This window comes from Pseudomyrmex gracilis, unplaced genomic scaffold, assembly GCF_002006095.1.
Source record: "Pseudomyrmex gracilis isolate BER0280 unplaced genomic scaffold, ASM200609v1 scaffold_83, whole genome shotgun sequence".
NCBI lineage: Eukaryota > Metazoa > Arthropoda > Insecta > Hymenoptera > Formicidae > Pseudomyrmex > Pseudomyrmex gracilis.
Window position 1 is genome coordinate 92850 of NW_018020667.1, and position 20014 is coordinate 112863.

The following is a 20014-nucleotide window of genomic DNA, read 5'->3' on the forward strand; positions in this document are numbered from 1 at the left end:
CTTACCATACTATACATAATAAATTATATATATATACATATATCAATGAATAAAATATACTCTTCTGTAACGTTACTATAAAGAGCGGTTGACTCTTTAATATTCATAATACACAACTGTTATTTTATATGGCAAAAATAACAATTAAATATCGCTAAAATTATAATTAAATAACAATATAACACGAATTACAATATCGAACAATAATAGCATTCGTCGTAAGAGAAAAGAAACAAGTATCGAAAGATTATATGAGAGAAAAGTTTCAGTGCGCTCAATGGCGCGGAGAGATCGGGGAGAGGCTGCGAGAGAGGAAAGAAAAAACGAAACTTCTGTCGCGGAATTGCTATGGCTGTCCACAGTCCAGGTGGATGTGGTAACGCAATAGAAAACGACGTCGGTGGTTGGTGTCGCCGCCACCGCCGCCGCCATCGCCGCGGTTCACGACGACGACGACAACGACAACGACGACGACGACGACGACGACGACGACGACGGCGGCGGCGGCGGCGACGACTACGACGGCTACGAGAAAGAGGGGATGATTCACCAACGCGTTATTGTAACTGGAGGTGGCTGCCGCAACAGAGAGGGTAGTACAGGGCTGCTGGAGGGGTAAGAGAATACCTGCCTCGTTGGAGAAATGTTTATGTATCGGAAGAAATGAAAAACGCTCGTTCCAGTGACGACGTTCGAGTCCAATGATGAGTTAGTAGATCTGAACTTTTTTTTCTGAACTTTAAAAAAATAAAAAAATAAAAAAATAAAAATAAAATACAACTTACTGCATAAGATCTAAAATAATCGTCTTTTTCTTCTTCATCTGTAAGATTTATCTGACCACTAAATGTTTGTGCCAACGAATCGCTCGGTTTATTTTCAGTTGCCGTAGGAAACTGAAAAAAAAAAAAAAAATAAATAAATAAATTTCGGTGTCTGTATCTAAGCAGGTGATTCAGAGATGAATGGACGTTTCAGACAGATCGTTCCGTAGAAATGCGTGCGAGTTCTTTGAAGGACACTCGATTTAATCCAAGGACCCGTTCAATTGCCTTTTCCGAGGGCTTTCGCTGAAGACGTCGTTGCGGATAGAGAGAGAGAGAGAGAAAGAGAGACGCGACCTGAAAGAGGTCAGAAGGGCCGATGGCTGCGCGCTCAGCAACAAGTTGCAGAGACGTTAATAAACGAGCCCTCCAAGAATCGCGTCTTACGGACGTCCTCAAGTCGTTTTTAGCTGGTCGATCTTTGCGCGCCAAGTGTTCCTTCTCCCTTTATTTTATTACGTACCGCCAATTCGTATGCGTTCCATCATGTTCTCCTTCCTCCCCGTTTTCACTATGTCATATTCCACTATCTCATATGTACTGTATTATGTGCTATTGTACTTCATTCTCATTACGTTACACAGTGCTATATGATTACACAGTGCCATATTGCGTACGCGTCACTACGCGCTCGCGCTGCGCAATATTAATTATTTTTACTCGACGCACGCTTTAAAAGAAAAAAAAAAAACGTGTCAATGCATAAAATGCATCCTATCTTATTTAACTGGAAATGTTAACAGTCTGTACACGCTATCTTATCCGCGCGTTCAAAGATTAGATAAGGAAAAGGCCCCGTGGGTCGTCGGACCGATTTGTTTCGAAAACCTACGCTCGCGATACAAAAATAAAAAGCTAGTACTGGAGTTAATGATAAAATACTTTCAAAGCACAAACTTATTTTCTTTCGTCTCGGCACACGGAAAGAAACTCAAGCAATAAACGACTCTGTGACCAATTACAATGTAATTGTCGTGATCGTTATCTAACAGATTGTGAGAATCCTCGACTGTGATTGGTCGCTTCGTCTACCGCCTGAGGTTTTTTTGTGACATGGACATTAGAAGACAATATGAATTTTTTTTTTTTTTTTTAATAATCAATATAAAATTGCGGACATTAATTATCGACTTTGTATTTCACTCTCTTGAAAATAAAAATTAAAGTTGTATTTAAAAAAAAAAAAAAATAAGAATAAAAAGTTGCACGCGTGAACAGTCACGCTGTGTTTTGTCGAGTGTTTTAAGTTCGTATGCGGCTTAAGGGAAGCGGATTTTAAACATGGCGGTGCAACACGGACAGGCGCAACGTGCCGCGATCAATACCACCTTGCTTAATATCAGTTCTGAAACTCCGTACAGCCGGTACCAAGAGATAGCTGGCCTACGTCAGCGGAACAGAACGAACGTGGCGGCGCGTTACTTCTCTATGTAATTAAGAATATTGAATATTTGCCATTTTGTCGCCTCTTGAGTTAAACGACATTTGAAGTAATTTTCACGCGTGCAGTTTTTTTTTTTTTTTGTTAATTTTACGCGACCATTTGAAAAGTTTTATTAAAAAACCTTTTTAATTAAACGGACGGGAATTTGTTTTAAAAAAATTAAAACCGCTTGTCACGATCATTAGCCGCAGCACGTGCATTTTGTTATATCTAATTTGAGAAGAGATAATGTATAAATTAAATACAAATTTATATGGGTAATTCTCTGTGAACGCGTAAATTTCAACTTTCAGTTTTGATAAAAAATAATTATTATTAACTAACGGATAGCGGTGAATTCTGTTTTTTCATACCATTTTAAGTCACCATTCCTAATATGAATACGTGACTATGCAATATAAAAAACTTATCTATGTTTTTTATGTCAATATACCACGGAGATTACAGTCCACGGAGATTACGTTTTTTGAGAATTACCCATATAATAATAAATAAATAAAATATACAAGAAGAGAGAGAGAAAAAAGTTAATTAAAATATACTCACCCTTGTGGTACCTTTTCCTCGTCCTCTTCCACGTTCCCGATACGCTCCTTCGCCGGTTTGCATGTGATACAAATGCTGAAACGAAAAGAGAACTGTTAAATATGCGAGTGAATTACAATTTATGATTGGTGAGATCGCCATTTATCGCCGCATCGTGTGTTCGGCTATCGTAAAATCAAGGCAACCATATCGTCTCAATTGACCTCGTTAAGTTCAATAGAACCGGTAATAAAAGTATAACTTCTATGGCTAGCGTGTTAGGTTAGATTAGATTCTGGACGGTGTGCAAGTGTTCTAAATTAGTCTGTAAAATAAAAAATTAAAAAAATGAGATAAAAATATCCTACTGTTTCTTTTCTAATAACGCATTATATTTACATTCGGTTTTCAATTATTTATCTGACACGAGATATTGTTATTGCGTGTTTTGTTATTTATACGCGCGACACTTGCGAGATATTTATCACTTTTTCTCTCGCTTCGAAGTTTTATATAGCTTCTTTTCTCACATACATTCTTACATATCTAGTAATGTTATTTGAGATAATAACAGCTCTATGACATAACTTTTTTGTGATTATTAATGCAAATGGAAAAAACGATAAGAGACTTTTTTCCACACGTGCAAAAACGAATAACTCGTAATCTCTTCGCCTAGATACATTCGTGCTCCAAGTGCGAATTTTGAAAATTTCTTTTGCAATTTCTAATATCAATTTTTATGAACTTTAATAATATCACAATAACATAGAAGTCGTTATAGTGCACTACATATAAAGTAAATTTTAAAAATGTTTAATTGTGCTAAATAATATGTTTTATATAATTAAACAATTTAATTGTGATCTTTTTCTTGCGCTTGCACAAAATAGTAAAGAGTTTTGTGTGATAACTTCATTTTTGCAGTATTCAAGTGATAAATATATAAATATATAAATATATTTATATATCTATATGCTACTAATGTGTATTATTTTAAAAAAACATTTATTACATACACATATATATTTTAAAGCAAAGCATAAGTATACTATTTTAAAACACAACACGACAAATTGTCATTGCGCGTCGGTAACATTCCTGTTTTATCTGTGAATTATTTCTAATTTTGTCTATATGAGTTAATTCTATTTACATAAGTTTGTTTATATACAAATCTGCTTAATATAATATTTTTGCAATAATAAAGCTACACACATATAAATATTATTATTTTAATAACAAAGTATTTTATACGCGCTCATTCAGATAAATATGCAGATAACTATATTACCTTCCGGAAGATCGCAATTACCGACACACGGTAAACGAACAAAGAATTTTTAGAAGATTATCGTTTTTACCGACACTACGTGAAAAATTTAAAATATTGGAAAAAACCAAGTGTACTTTTTTTTTTTTTTTTTTAAATAAAGTCTATTTATCACAGTTTTATTATTTATATATATATATATATATGTATATGTATATAATTTATCGCACTAATTGTTTCACCAATGGCTCTTCAGGGGAACATAAGAATTATACGCAATCGTTCAAACATTTCTTTAAAATAAACATGACTTTTTTGTCAAAATAAACAGTTTTTCAACTCGTTCGTAACTAAATCAATAAAACTTGAAAAGATTTTTTTATGTGTGTTTGTGCAAAGGTGTTGAATTGCAACGAAACGACTCGTCGTATCGTGTGCGCCATTCAATTAACTGTTTTTAACGTGATCTTTTTTTCTGTGCAATTGCATGTTTTTTCTTTTTTTTTTTTTTTACCTGTGCAGTTTTTAATCGTTACGCAATTGTGCATTGCTATTTCACCGAGGGTACTGAAAAACGCACGTCTATTAATATCCGACGACTTTTCCGCACTCAAAGGGCCAGTGTAATCTGCCGTGCGTGGTGAGGTCAAGATTGGTGTGCGAGGGCGAAGACGTGGACGAGGGCAAGCGCGAGCACACATTAACGAGTGAATATCGAGGCCCAAAGGCAGGCGGAAAACGTCCCCTTCGCGATACATGCGTGGGCGATTATGGTCTAATTCCCTTGTACGTGCATTCCTAGCAACCTGACTGCTTTACCTACCAACCTACCTGCCTCTTCGTGAGGCAACGAGGAAAAATGCGCTGGCCGCGCTGGTGCACACTCTCGATAAGCACACGCTCGACAGGCAGGGGTGGTGGATGCCCTCACTCACAATTTCATCCCCTCTTTCTCTCGTCAAGAATCCACGTACGTATCTATATTCCCTCTCGCGATTCTTTTCCTCTCTCACCCGTGTGTATATGTGTGTACTTTCTCCCCCGCGAAAGAGGAAAGCGCAGAGAAAGAGAGACGGACAGAGAGAACGAAAGGGAGGCAAGGCAAATGTCAATATCGACGATGCATCGTTGAGAGGGCGGGAATGAGGGCGTAATTAATCGTCCAAGAAATCTCTCTTCCCTCTTTCTCTTCCTCGTCCGATTAATTTGTTAGCATTTTTTTTCCTGTTCTAGGTTTGCGTGAAAAACTGCGCGAATTGCGAAAGTTTGTTTGAAACACAGTTTGAAACGCTGAAATTTGAAATAAAATTAAATAACGCGAGCCACAAAAGTTCTCGAACGCTGATATTCACAGAAATATCAATCGAGCGCAAATCGCACGAATTTTTAGAATTCAAATTGGAATTTGATTCAAAAATTTATCTAACCGGATGTTCGCGTCAATCAATTGGGTTTTAACGTTTGGGTTAAAAATTCGAATCAATGTCGTTCTCTCGGTCTTTTCGTACACAAATTTCCAAGGAGCGCAGCTCGAATGTTTGGTGTATAGCTCGCAGTGTATAAACAGCCCTTAAAGTAACTTATAAGTTACGTTGCAACGACAGCAAGAAGGCAGCCTGGTAGCAGCCGGTGCTTGTATTTATTTAAGCTTCGACTACACCGCCAGAGAAAGTGTTATAACGCAAAGATTCGTTCCGGTGTCGGCACATCTGCCACTCCGCGCGCGTTTTCAAAAAGAAACGCAACAAAAAAAAAACCACGTTGCGGCAATTTAATGTAAACAGTAAACGAGAGAGAGAGAGAGAGAGAGAGAGAGAGAGAGAGAGAGAAAACAATACACTTGAGAAATTTACGCGAGTCTTGATTTTTCTCAGCTCGCAGAAAGTTGGGCGCATTTATTATCGAGAAAAAAAAAGAGAAACAATAGTGTGTGTCACTTATATCGTTTTCTTCTTATCGGGAACTGACATCTGCCGACGCCGAAGAAATGTGTTTACGAAATATTTTAATTACCTTATCGTCAAATCGAACGCCGCGCTCTCCGACAGCTGTCGGTCGTACGCGTGCTTCTAATTGCTGAGCTAGATGGTACACCCTATAGCACACACAGGTTCCTTTTTACGCGACGTATTGCCCGATCGAAAATGTCACGCACTCGCGCGCAAAAGTTGATTCACGCGACGATCGAAAATTACTGGAAGTCTTATAAGGATTAATGCCCTTCGTGTTTTCGTTTACAGCGCGATTAAATATAGCATCGATTATATCGCGTGCTGTATATCGTGAAACGGTATACATAAGGTATACGTGAGGCGATTGATAAGTATCCACAAAACGATGCGTAAATAATAACGACATTCGCGTCATGTTTTTAAGTTGATAAGTTCCATTGTTTGAAAAAAAAAAAAACAAATGTTAAACGCTCAAAGAAAAAAGTAGTTAAAATAGCAAGAAATTACTAAGAAATTATTAAGTAGTAGTTACTATATCGTCACTCCCTACGTATAATTACATAAGTGTCACATATGGGATTTTCAGTTTATTGCATAGTGACACTTAGAAAGTCATGTTCTTTGTGGTCACCAAGTATTTAAAAAAAATATTCATAAGTAAGGTAAAAATTTAAAACCGAAAGATCCCTTAACTAAAGAAACTATATGAAGCTTGAAAAACTGCTCTCCTCTAAAATTTGCGTTTTGGAGTCACGGGATTATACGTAGGGATTGACGATATGGTCGGCAAGAAAAATGTGTTAAGCCTATTGAAATGTTTTGTCAATAAACGAGATTGTTGCGCCAACAGAAACCGTCAGTAGACATTTTTCTTGCCGGCCGTTGAATAGCATAATGTTCCCATGCTGGCTCATTATTGCGCGTGGTGTTCGTGTGACAAAAAGTGTCGCCATTTTCGACATTGATGACTTTGATTGTTGTTTAAGAATTTTCTTTCATCGAGCTATTTTTTCGAAAACAATGAAAAAAAAAAATAGAAATCACAAAACTGGAGATTAGAATCGACAGGGCAGCAATTCAAAGCTCACAGGAAAAAACACTTTTTTATACGGTAGACAAGAAAAATGTACTAAACCCATTGAGACTTTTGTTATAAAAACCTTAATAGACCTGACCTGGCAGCAACTCCGAAGCTTTCGGTTTGATAGTTGCAACAAAGCTTGAACTATGAGCTCGTGCATTGTGAAAAATCAATTCAAAAGTCAAAACCACATAAATATCTCGTTATCTATTGTTGTTTTTCAACACATTTACAAGCTAAACATTCAAACAGTAGCTTTAAAAGAAGCAAAAAAAAACCTACATCTATTTTTCTAGACATTTTATTTTCTTTGACCTTTTTGGTCGCAATGTCGTCATTGAAAAGCTATTGAGATACATCTTTTCAAAATTATATTTAAAAAGAACAAATGGAAGAAGAATCCCATCGAGAATCCCAAAAACACACTGTGCACTAATATGATTTTCTTTACATTCTTCACAAAAAATGTCTCGACATTTCGAGAAATCTCATTTTCTCTCGATTACATATATCAATCGCGTGCGTATCGCAACAATGAAATGGTTAACAAACGAGGGTCGCGCATTTGCGTAACAGCGAAACTCGCGAACAATTTCGCAAAACTCACTTCACTCTTGCAAGCGCGCATGAAGAAAATGTCGCGACACGATTCTTTTGTCGCGCACACGCATTAAAAAGGATTGCGTTTAGCAATTGCGAGCGATTTATTTCCAAGATCGGGGAATGGGTTATTAGAGTTTCTAACGCAGTTGGAAGAGAGTCCGTCGATGTTAGAAACATCGCTGGTTTTTCGATCAGCTGACTTTAATTTCATCAAAACCATTTTCACTGCGCGACAGATGGCCGGCGACGGCAGACGAAAAAGCCGTTGCACCCATTAGAAGTGTGGCGGTTAAAAATGGTAGATACGTCGCGCGCGTTGGAAAGGAAGGACAGGTTGCTGAGCATACGGCGCAAAAAACGATATAGCGCGTTGAGGTTTCCGCGAATAATGACGCTCGTTTATAGAACGTCATATCTAATTAGCGCGCGCCATCGCAAAATTAAGAAAAAAACTTCTACTTTCCAGATCCAAAAACTAGATCCCGGATCCGATCTCAATATCTTTTCTAAATATTTAGACTCGATTATTTTTCTGCGATGTGACCTCAAACGAAGTGAAGTGCCAGAAAATTCATCAAAACAAAGATTATAGCAGCTGTAAAAAAAAGAAAATACTCTCGACGTTACACACTGAGAAAAAAGACAGAAAACGACATCTTACATCTTCGCCGTGTGAGACGAGACTCATTTTTTTTTCTCGTAACAATATTTTTCGAACGTTAGCTCGCTTAATAAATATGATGGAAAGACTTTTCGTTGTACCGTGATGAGACCTATCGATACAAATGCAACTTCCGGAGAAACGCGACGGACCTTGGACCGTGGCGTCGTCGTGGGTACACGTGTCTGACGAACGAACAAGTAGTATACGGCGTGGTAACGGCTTTAATAATTATTTTTACAACGTTTCCGAGTACACGCGGCCTCAGTTCGTCGCGCTTCGCCGACTCGCAGCTGGCTTCCATACAACCCTGTGTGTGCGTACGCGCGCGCGCGCGCGCGCGAGGCACAAGGGCGTCTCTCTCTCCGCATGCAAACCGAAACGTTCTCTATCGGTTATCTTCTTTTTCCAATTCCGAATCGAGAGATCGATCGATGTCAAAAAATCGAAATGAATGTTCTTATCGGTTTAAACGCGAGACGAGTCGTAAGAATTTCAAGAGAAATGAAACAAGAGGGAAGGCGACCGACGCATAGATAAATAGTAGTATCGCGCGCGGCTCTGTTGACAAGTTTCATCCTTCAAAAGAACAGAAATGTCAAACGCCGGCTCGTTATCGCGCGTGGTGTGTTTGTGTTGAAAAATAAATCGTCATTTGCGGCAATCAATAACTTCGATTGTTGCTCGACAATTTCTTTCCGAGCCATTTTTTTTTTTTTTTTGGGAAACAAGTGAAATTTGCGCACGGGACCGTATCTGGCGAAAAATAAAGCGAACGAGAACGCGTCAAAGCCCAACTCGCAAATTTTGGCCGTTGCCAAACGGTTGAAGTGCGTTGTCAAAAATCACCGAGAGTTTTTACTTTGTGTCACGCAAACACGTGTGATAACGAACCGGCGTTTATTTTTTTTCCGAAGAATAAAAAATTGTCGACAACAATATTGTCGTCGCTATCTACGAGTCGTTTCGGAGACTTATCAATCGCCCGATGTAAGACCGTAAACGAATATTCACGAGCAAAGAAAAACTCTCGTCTTGTCCATTTCGACGTTTGCGTCTCAATGTTGTACATTTCCAAAGTAGGTAAAAAATAATGTTTTATTTTCACAACGTCAACGCGACGGCTGCGTACAATTTTCACCGTGCGAGGATTGCGTGGAAAGGGCGGAACTGCGTGCGACTCAGTTGGCAGGTGTAAGTAATGGAAGTAACGTGCTTTTAAAGCAGGAGGGGAATACTTAATACTTCTTCTGCATCAGGTGCTATTTATAACGAGGACAGCTATTATCGCGATGCGTCGCGCAATTTCTCTATAACTCGTTGAAATGTTCAATGGAACGACGCTTAACGGACGAACGAACGGACGGGTGTCGCGTCAGTTAAATGATTGGTATAAACACAGTTTATATATATATATATTTGACCATTAAACGCACGCGCATAAGAAACTATGCGTTCGTCGTATTCGGATGAGCGAAGTTCTCGATGACTTCAACGTGGCATCGAGTTACGCACAAGTACGTCGTTGTATTTGTGTTTAGATCCTAATACACAGGAAAAAACTGTGAGATAAAGACATCGGTCTGAACAACATCGGGTTTCTTGATCGAGCGACGAAAGCAATTACTTTCCACGTTCCAGATTTGTCGGGCGGCAACGTGACTGAGTTTCTGGCGAGAGGGACCACCACACACCACGTAGGTAGTCGCTCGAATTGCGTGCCGAAATCTTGGAGGGATCACCACGTGGCCATCGCACGTGGTCATGTTATTGTTTTGAACATAAGGGTGTTGTTACTCCTGGCCAGGAGTAGGACAGGGAAATAGGTACGGAGGGTCGGACACCCCTGGTTAGAACCACCAGGAGGGATTTCATTCATGATCCCGAAAGCCACCCCCATTGCCCGGCTCCTTCAGAGACTGCGAGAACGGGCGGGCAAGCGATACATTACCACCAGAAAAGGGTAGTTCCGTGTCGAGGCACATGATGTCTCGGGAAATGGGTAGGGGATCCCTCGGATTTGGCCATTTGATATCTTAATACAGACCTCGTGCGGGAGGGAAAAGAGGCGTCTGTCGAGTCAAGGACGGCCCCACGTCGTATTTTACTTAACGGCAGCCGCCGCCGCCACCACCACCTTTGCCACACGCGGGACAGTGAGGATAGCTAGGTCAGTTCTTCGCATTACCATCCTCTGAACTTGAGGGTGTCGGCCCTAAACATCGTGTCTTCCACTAAGAATGATCGCGCAGGACAGTTCGTTTCGAGAATCGATAGCACTTCTGGAAACGCAAAACTCATCGCGAACAAATGAATTTTTATTTGTCAAACGCTTACTTAACAACAGTGTTATGTTTATAAATATATATTTATGAAGTAATAAATATTATATTTATTTATTGGTATACCGCGATCTTTCATACTTTCTTCAACTGATGAAATCATCTGTAATTTTCTCCAGAGCAATTGAAAAAAGGTGTGTCGTAAAGTGAGTTTTAGTTGTCAAAAAGGTCGAAGCAAACCCCAAATCTGACATAACTCGTTCGTAATTTTATTCAACAGGAACAAAGAAGATCTGTGTTACGGTACTCTTTTCTCGAAATTGTGTCGAGTATGTGAAAAACTCAATTCGTTCGTGACTGAAAATGCTGTCGATCTTGACGTCTCGAATTGTTCTTTTTATCACGAACAGGGAACGAAGAAAGATTTTATTTGTGAAGTTCAAGAGAGAGAGAGAGAATTTTAATTTCAACGAACTGGTCCGCATGAAGTTCTTCGGAACTTTCAAAAAAATATACACGGAAAACAATTTTGCTATTACACGACCAGCAAAAAACTTTATCTATTGAATTTGTTGTTTTGTCAACAAAAAAATGTTTTGTTGGCAAAACAAAAATTTTAACAGGCACAAAGAGAAAATCTTAATTTCAACAAACCTTGAAACTGTTTACCGCTAACTTTTTGCTCTATTACATAGCCAGCAAGACAAATTTGCCAAGTATATTGAATTTTTTGTTTCGTCAACAAAACGTTTTGGCAAAACAAAATATTTAATAGACAGGAGTAGTAAAGAAGGAATTTTAATTTCAACAAACCTTATTGCTCGAAATCAAAATGACGTTCTACGGAGATCTTTCGAAAAAAAATAAACAAATACACGCTCTTAACAAAACCAACAACAAAACGTTTTGTTTTGAGGAAACAAAATCTTCAACAGACTCGGCAAAATTTTTCTTGCTGGCTGTGTAGCAACTAATCTTTTTGCCAATCTTTTTTTTTCCGTATAACGACACACGAAATCGGCGCAAAGTTGACCGACACATGTGTATGTAGATACGTATGTACATGTATCTCTCCTCTTTTTTTCACTCTCCGTCTATCTGTGTATCTCTCTCTCTCTCTCCGAAGCGCGACATTAACTGTCTACTTCCTAACTTAATCCGTAACTTCCGACGCCGTGACAATCTGACATCCTTTTTATTTTCATTGACTCGCTCCGAGTCGCCTCTTGTACCCAGGGGTCTCGTTCCCAGGATTTTTCTATCGAGCGAGCGAGCGAGTGAGCGCGACGGCGCGCGGCCATGTTCGTCTCTACCTATTCAATTTATATCGTTGCGTAGTATATATGCGCGTGTAGTGTAGCCCGTGTGTTTTCTCTCCCTCTCTCACGTCGTGTCGTGGCCGGAGACGGACGAAAAAAAGAGAGCGCCAAATTGACGGACGGCAAGCGGCGAGAAGAGAACGATTGTGTCTGCGTTCCGCTGTGGGTTTGTTCTCTTTCTACGTTTCCAAGTCGAAAAGAGTCGGAAATTTACTCAGTGATATAAGCGCGAAGAAAGTTCACGACGACGGACTTTATCGACGATGGGAAACGAGAACGTTATATATGTATATATTGCTCTTGTGTGTCGCATCTTATAATTTTCGTAGATAAGAGATCCATCCTAGACAAACATTTGAAGAAATAAACGCGCGTCAGATACATATCGCGCTTACACGGATGCGATGTAAAGTTGTGATCTTTCTTTTTTCCTCCTCCCTCCACCCCCTCCCCGATCGCCGAGCGATAATACGCGTGCGTCGACAAAATCGACACGCAATGTCAAATGGGTGAAATTTCAACAATTAATTAGAAGATTGCGATCTTTCTCTCCTCTCTCCCTTCCCTCTATAAGTACTGGTCGCTGAGCGATAATCCGCGGATAGCGTCGAGAAAATCGACGTGCAATGTCAAATGAGAGAAATTTCGACAATTAATTAGAAGATTGCGCCCTCAATTCCGGACACGACCCCGTGGTCTCCTCTCTCTCTCTCTCTCTCTCTCTCTCTCTCTCTCTCTCTCTCTCTCTCTCGCGCTCTTCTCCGCTTTAATTAAAATCGCTAAGCTATATCTCACCGGATGACGCTAGCCGTCTCAAGAATTCGTTCGTAAACTCTCTCCGCGCGCCCAAGTGGGCATCGGCTCGCGTTATCAGCGACGTATCAGTCGGAAAGGTCTGTTAATATGCTCGATCAGCGATTGTGAGCGGTTTGTATTCTCCGGCTTCTCGGCTCGGAAAGAGACACAGCGTCCGCCTCCTTCTTAGACACTCTTGTCGATTGCGATGATTCATCGTTTTACCCCCGTACAGGGTGTTCTCATCGCGCGCTGTCGCCGCCTCTCTCTCTCTCTCTTTCTCAGCTTTTTTTCCGCGAAACGGTGCGAATCGATAGCGATCGCCGTCTTTGGTCCCAAGGGCGAGATCGAGTACCGCCAGTAGTAGAACGCGCGTCGTACAGTAGCGCGTATCTGCGTGCGTGTCGATCGTGCCAGTGGGAAACGGCGCGCGACGTTGCGTGGCAGGACACAACGCACATATATATATATATACATATATATATATGTGTGTGTGTGTTAGACAGAGTGCGTGTGTATGTGTGCGTATGCGCGCGCACACAGCCGAAAGATTCGGAGCGGCAGATGTTAAAACGCCCAATGAAAACCGGTCATGTTGATGTAGCTGCCGACGCGTCTTGCCGCGCGCCGTACCGCACACCGCGAATCACTATAAAAATATTCTGCCATTGTCTCGTTCGCCGCTGTATTTTTTTTCTCTCTTCTTTTTTTTTTTCATCAACGACCAATCGCGACGCGCCGCTTTTGCGCGCTCGAATCGATATAAATTTTCGCGCTTCGCTAACGTTGCGTCATTAACAATTTAAACATCTGCTCTCTTCGGAGATTTGATTCCAATCATCTTCGATCGTTGTGGTTCAACCCGCGGTGACACACGTAAAGTTGAACACGTAATAATATTAAAGCAGAGCACACGTAGTCAAAACACACGTTAATTATATGTTTTACGCTAATTATGTTTTACGTGCTCCAGATGATTTTTTTTTTTCCACCGACATATGCGATTTGATCGAACAAACGGATTTTTATCTCTCAATGTGTATCGAAACGGAGAGAAGAGAAAAAAAATGTTCTCGATTTTGTAAAAACTAGAGCATTTATGAACAATACGATTTTCTACGACGATTTTCTATGACTAGTAGAGGTAAATGACCTCTACGCAGACGATGATCCCAGAGATTCCTCCAGAACATAAAAGTTTACCTGAATGCCAGACGATGAAGAATGTGTGAAGCAAAAAAAAACATATTTCCGAGAAAAAACGCTCAAATTGTATGAGAAACAGCAATAGTAACGGAAATAGTAACGTTTTCACGGTCAATCATTACCATTTTCACGAACAGGATTGCAAACCGTATCGCTGCGCTGAAGCCTAAGAGTCCAATCAATCTATTCTCTTGCCGTACTTATTCTCGCAATGAGATCTGAGCGAATTGCATTAACCTACAGACATACATTACATACGCGTTCGCCACGGTAATAGTCGTGCCTGCGTCTAGTTTTGTGCCACTGCGGCCACGTTTGTGTGCGACGACGCGACTGCTATTAAACTCGCATTTCTCTTCCCTCTAATCTCTCGCGATATTTCTTTCAAATTTGACATTCGCGTAAGATTTAGAGACCGTGAGCGAGAAAAATTAGTTGCTATATGTCCAGCAAGAAACATTTGCTGCAAGAAACAATTTAAAAACTCATGACAATGACACGACCAAGTATTATAATCAATATGAGTCTATATATGTGCCGGATGTATGTGCAAATATAAATTTAATGTAAATTTGTCAATTGTCATATTTTTGTAGAATCATGCATTGAAAAAAAAAAAAAAAAAAAAAACTGAATCGAAACGGTTTTTGCTTCTCAAGTAATTTATACAGACCATTTTTACGAAAAACGCACGACCAATCGAGTTCTAAATCCGAGTAGCCTGATTTTTCCACTATTCTTATTGATGAAAGTTTTGGAGTTGTCATATAGTCGTGTCATAATACGTACGTTATCAAATATAAATATAATTTATTAACTTTCTTTAAATGTATTAAATTAACCATTCGTATACATACGTCAAAAATGATCTACGAGTTATGCAGACTGGGTCTGGGTCTGGGTCTGGGTCTGGGTCTGGGACGCAACTTTAAAATCGAATATCTCTGCGAAGAACCATTATTTTTTCAATTTTGTTTTCTTGAATCAAAAGTTTGAACGATTCTGCGTCGAAAAAAACCAAATTGCAAAAAGTCTCTAGCAGTTTCAAGGATATAAGAATTTAAAACAATCTAAGTTTTACTAGAGACGCCGATGCACAATTGTTGAATGGGTCTGGGAGATCAATGTACAAAGAGTTAATACATTTGGAAATTCGAATTAAATTTAATTCGAAAATTCACACAGGATGCTTGCATCATATATGCGTATGTAAAATATTTTTATTCAATTTACTACTCTATAGAAAAATCAATTGCGAAAAACATCGCACATTTGGGATATAGGCTCGTATCGACCTTAATACTTACAATTAGTTGTAAAAATTTACCAAGCCTATTGATATTTTTATCGTGCCAACAAAACGTTTTGTTGACGAAACAAAAACAGACTCGGCAAATTTTTTCTTTCCGGTCATATAATAGCAAGACTTTTTTTTCGTGTATTATTTTTAAAAAAATATCGTGTGTGACACGTTTCTACGTAGATAAGATATTTCTTTCCTGACAATATGGTGAGAGATAAATATCTTCATATTTTTACAAAACATTTCGGTCCTGTCGCCGGACAGTCCTCTGTATTATGAAAAAAAATGGTTTGTCAGAATAGCAAAAAGAAGATTAGTTACAAGCCTATTGAACGTTTGTTGTTTTGTCAGACGAAAGATCTTGCTGATAAGACAAACAATTTAATAGACTAATTTTTCTCACTGGTCAAATAATTAGCAGAACTGTATTTTTTTTGTGTACCGATTATCTTATATACGATTATCTTATGCACTATTCTCACGAATAGTCGAATTAGCCACAGAGAATCGGAAAATAATTCATCAAAGTGACCGTTCGTCGACACCGTGTCCGTTTCCCGACACGACCGTTCGGATTGTTTTCTTTTTTAATGTTCGTAATGGAAAAACCTGACCGGAAAGAAAAAGCGGAATTTGTTCCGAAAGAATTTCAAAAATTTATATTCCGTGATATATTAAATGCTGTTACATGCGCGATGATCTACTCTTTGCTTCGGTAACTTTTCGCAAAATGCGCAAAAGTTTCACGGCGAAACAAAGAACGCGCGAAAACGTGTGGACATAAATTATCCGGATCTTAAATGAAAAGAAGGGCTGCGTTCAATTTAGCACGCGTTGTAAAAGTGGCCGATCCTCTTCCAGCTCACAGCTGTCTACGATTATTATATTTCGGAGGTCTCTCTCTCTCTCTCTAACACACACATAGACGCACACTCTGTCTCTTACTGATTCACTTACTCTCACAGAGAGACTACGTATCGATTACTCGGCACCATATACCTGGGTTTTTGTCGCTACCGCGATTCCAGGGTGAACTAATGCTATGACGCGCATCCAGCTATGTGCTCTTTGTCATGTTAAACACATCAGACGCATCCTGTTACTTATGGGAGCACCGTTGTAATAACGCTCCGACGATATGCAAATGCGCGCAACTTTTTTTTCTTCACCAACTTTTTGGAACGAAACGAAAACGAACCTATCACTTCCACCCCATCCATCGTTTTCCCAGATTCTTCTGAATCATTTCGCGAGAGAGAGAGAGAGAGAGAGAAAAAGTTTCTCGCCACAGAGATACGTTTTCGTAAGTCACAGCGCGAGAACAGAGTTGTTTCTCGCGAGTTGTGTTCTCATAACTTTTTTTCTCCAGATAAAACGCGTCACTTTCTCGGAATTTACGTTCGATTGTCGTCTCGACGAATTTCATCAGTATTTTCCCAGTCAATCAAAATCGATTCGTTCGCCGAATTTGGGAGGGAAAAATCTGGCAACTGTTCCCGAACTCGGACAGATGTTCGGACGGTTTTGGAAGCTGCGTGAATCGAAATGAAACAGGGGCCACGTGCGGAGGAAATTCATTTCCTTTTACGGCGCGGCTGTGAAAAATGCGCGCGCAGATGTGCCCGGATGTTTATTTCGGTGACAACAATTCGGGTGCTCGTCAACGACGACGTGAGCGTAATCAGCCCTCTATTTTTCTCTCGTTCTGTCTACCTTATACGGACTTTTTACGGGAGCGAAAAAACTCGCGCCATAAGACTAAGAAGATGCTGAACAGAAGAGATGGACTGACGACAGAAAGTCCTGGGTTCGTAATTAATTAACTCAAGGATACATATGCGCATCTGTGTGTGTGTGTGTTAAGTTCGAACAGTGACTAATGATTGTGCCAGTCGTTGTCTCGAAAGTTGTTTCTCGCGATTGCGCGATTAATAAGGAGCAAATTTTGACAATTGTATATTTCCAAGGTGGACCGGCGAGATAAGCCGATTAAACGCGCGCAGGAGAGAATCGCCATCTGCCACTTTTCCCGTCGTCGAAAAGGGTCCCGTGGAAAAATCCCTCCCCTCGCGTGTCCCCTCCGCGCGCGTGACACGATCGACTCATAAATTCCAGAAATCTAAAACCAGCCTCGCCAATGAGAACGCGACGCATCAGACAGAGAGAAAGACGCGAACAAAAAGATCCGTGACGGATCGACGTGTATATGTATGTACACACGTCGGATTCTTGCTCGCAGGATCTCCCATGGTAACCGTAGCTACTGTACAAACAAGATGGCCGACGGCTTCCGGTTTCGGCTGTAGACGCGGCAGCTGTGCGGATCTAGTTTCTCTAGGCTCTTCGACTCTCTCTCTCTCTCTCCGATGAGAGAGGAAGAAAAGGAACAAACAGTTTTGGATCGATTATGGTCCGAGATTTATGTCCCGGATATATTTGCAAGAATTAAAACACATATATCGATCGCCGGGAAATGCGTCGTAAATCGTCGCTGTGAAACGTAGCGAGCGGCATCGAACGCGGCCGGAACGCCGCGGATCGTCGCGTCGCGTCCGCGTCGACGTGACCCGAAGATGATTTACCGACCGTCCTCTCTCCACGAGATTAGCGCGCTTAATGGCGGCACATGGTATCCATTAATGCGAACAAAAGACGATCCGGGAAGATCGATGACGAAGAACGCGCATCCCCCCATCGCGCTATCTCGCAACCCCGGAGGTTTCTGCCGGCAGAAATAAATGCTCGCAAGCTGTCGCTCCCGACACCTCCGATGCCAATTTCTATTCACCGCGGTTGCACCCTGCGCCCAGTCTAAGCGACAAGCTAATCCCAATTACAAACGGCCATTAATTTTAATCGGCGGATCAAAATCGGGTCAGCGCTCGCACGAGAATTATGCTACGTATCTCTCCCCTTCTCACCCTCCCCGCGCGCGCGCTTCCACGCCGTTAATCGATCCGCGCGCCGCCGAGAGCCCGCCTTGATTTATGTTTACACGCTAATTATTCTCATTTACATAAAGATGGAACGAGCTCGATCAGATTCGTGTGTTGCGCGCGCGCGTAACGGACGGATAATGTACAACCGTCCGCTCTAAATTTTTGCAATCGCGCTTTTCAAAACGTTTTTTGTTTTTGTTTTTTTTTTTTTTTTTATTAAACGCATTGGCCACGCCAAGTGACGCAAATACCACCTGATTTCTGTGCAGCGCGTACGCGCGTCTCGCTTATCTCGCGCTTTGACGAGAGCTGTACTCTCGCGCGCCTTAAGAGCGATTATCCTTGATCGGCAGCGGTACGTACAGTACCACAGTAGATACATACCGGTACCAGTTAGATAGTTCGCTTTTATGACGTCATAATGAACCGACAATCAGCAGCATTGTCGACATAATTTCCATTCCATGGCGTTGTCTCGGTCGAATTGAATGTTATTCTCGTCAGGGTTTTCTTTTCAATAAATTTTCAAGAACGTCCCTTTTCTATTTTCGGGTGAGGATAACAGAGTCGAAATACGATTGTTAACAGAAAAAAAAGCCGAAAGAAGAAATTTCTTGAATATAAGATACCCATTTTTAAGATTCCTCTGATGTGCTGGAATTTATCGACGATCCGTAGACGACGCGGGGGACTTTTGTGGACGTCAAAAAGTCAAAATAAATCCGCTACGATTCGTCACAAACCAGACAGAATCCTGTAAAAAGACACTTTTGTCTTCTTCGCGCGCGGAGACTTTGAAGTTAAATATAATTCGATGGGAAGAAATATATGAACGCGCGAATTGGCCGGGACGGGACGACGAGAGAGAGGACTAACAGTAGTTGACGCACGCACGCACGCACGCACACATACACACACACACACACACACACACACGAAATATAGTCGCGCGAAAATGGACGAGAGAGCTTTCAAATCGGTGTTCTTAATTGACCGAACGATTGATCGTCGTCGCGACGATTCCACATGCTGAGGAGACGCGCACGCGATTTCCCAATTTAGTCGATCAAGTACCGAAACAATGTCCGAGCGTTCCTTTGGGAGCGACCTTTTAGCTTCCTCAAGGTGATCTCGCGACTGACAAATGTCGTTCGATAACTCTCTCGCGTATCTCGAATCGTTACTCGCCTTCTTCCACAATATTAATTCGATCTTTTTTAGAGGTTCGCGTAACTCGAGCTTATACCACATCAAAAACGTGGAATATCTTTTTGACAATTTGGTGTTTTACGTGTTTTTGGTGGATATTACATAACATTATTATCGCACGCGTCTGTCGCGTAGTAAAAATGAAAAATGTAAGAAGGCAAAGAGTGTGGTAATACGTGAGGTAACACGAGAGATAAATATTTCGTGAAGACTTGAATGAATCTATGAGAGAGAGAGAAAGAGAGAGAAAACAGAAAAAGAGAAAGAGAATAGTTCATACGAGAGAAATAAATCAATATCAATAATAAATCCGTGCCCTTCTCTCTCTCTCTCTCTCTTTTTTTCGTCTCCGTCTCTCTCGATGCGAGGGGTGGAAACTCGGGAAAAGGATGAAATGATGCGCCGCTAATTCTGTTACGTTCGTCATCGACGGTGCGCGACGCGCATTGTGTGCGCGCGTGCACGTGCACCAAAGCGAAATGTGCCTTCGAGCGCATGCGCCGGGGCTCTATGTACAGGGTGGTTCATCATGTATGTATATAGGACGAAGCGACGCAGCAGCGCGGCGCGGCGTGGCGTGGCCTGGCGTGGCGTGGCG

General features: G+C 40.9%; 1 protein-coding gene across 1 annotated transcript in view; it reads right to left on the reverse strand.

Annotated features, from left to right (window-relative positions):
* LOC109855178 (DNA N6-methyl adenine demethylase-like) overlaps window positions 1–20014 on the reverse strand; it is a 48934-nt gene that overhangs the window by 18725 nt on the left and 10195 nt on the right. Inside the window, exon 2 of the mRNA XM_020429085.1 lies at window positions 2815–2889. Within this exon, the coding sequence (XP_020284674.1) occupies window positions 2815–2889 (75 nt within the window). The remainder of the gene's footprint in view (window positions 1–2814; window positions 2890–20014) is intronic.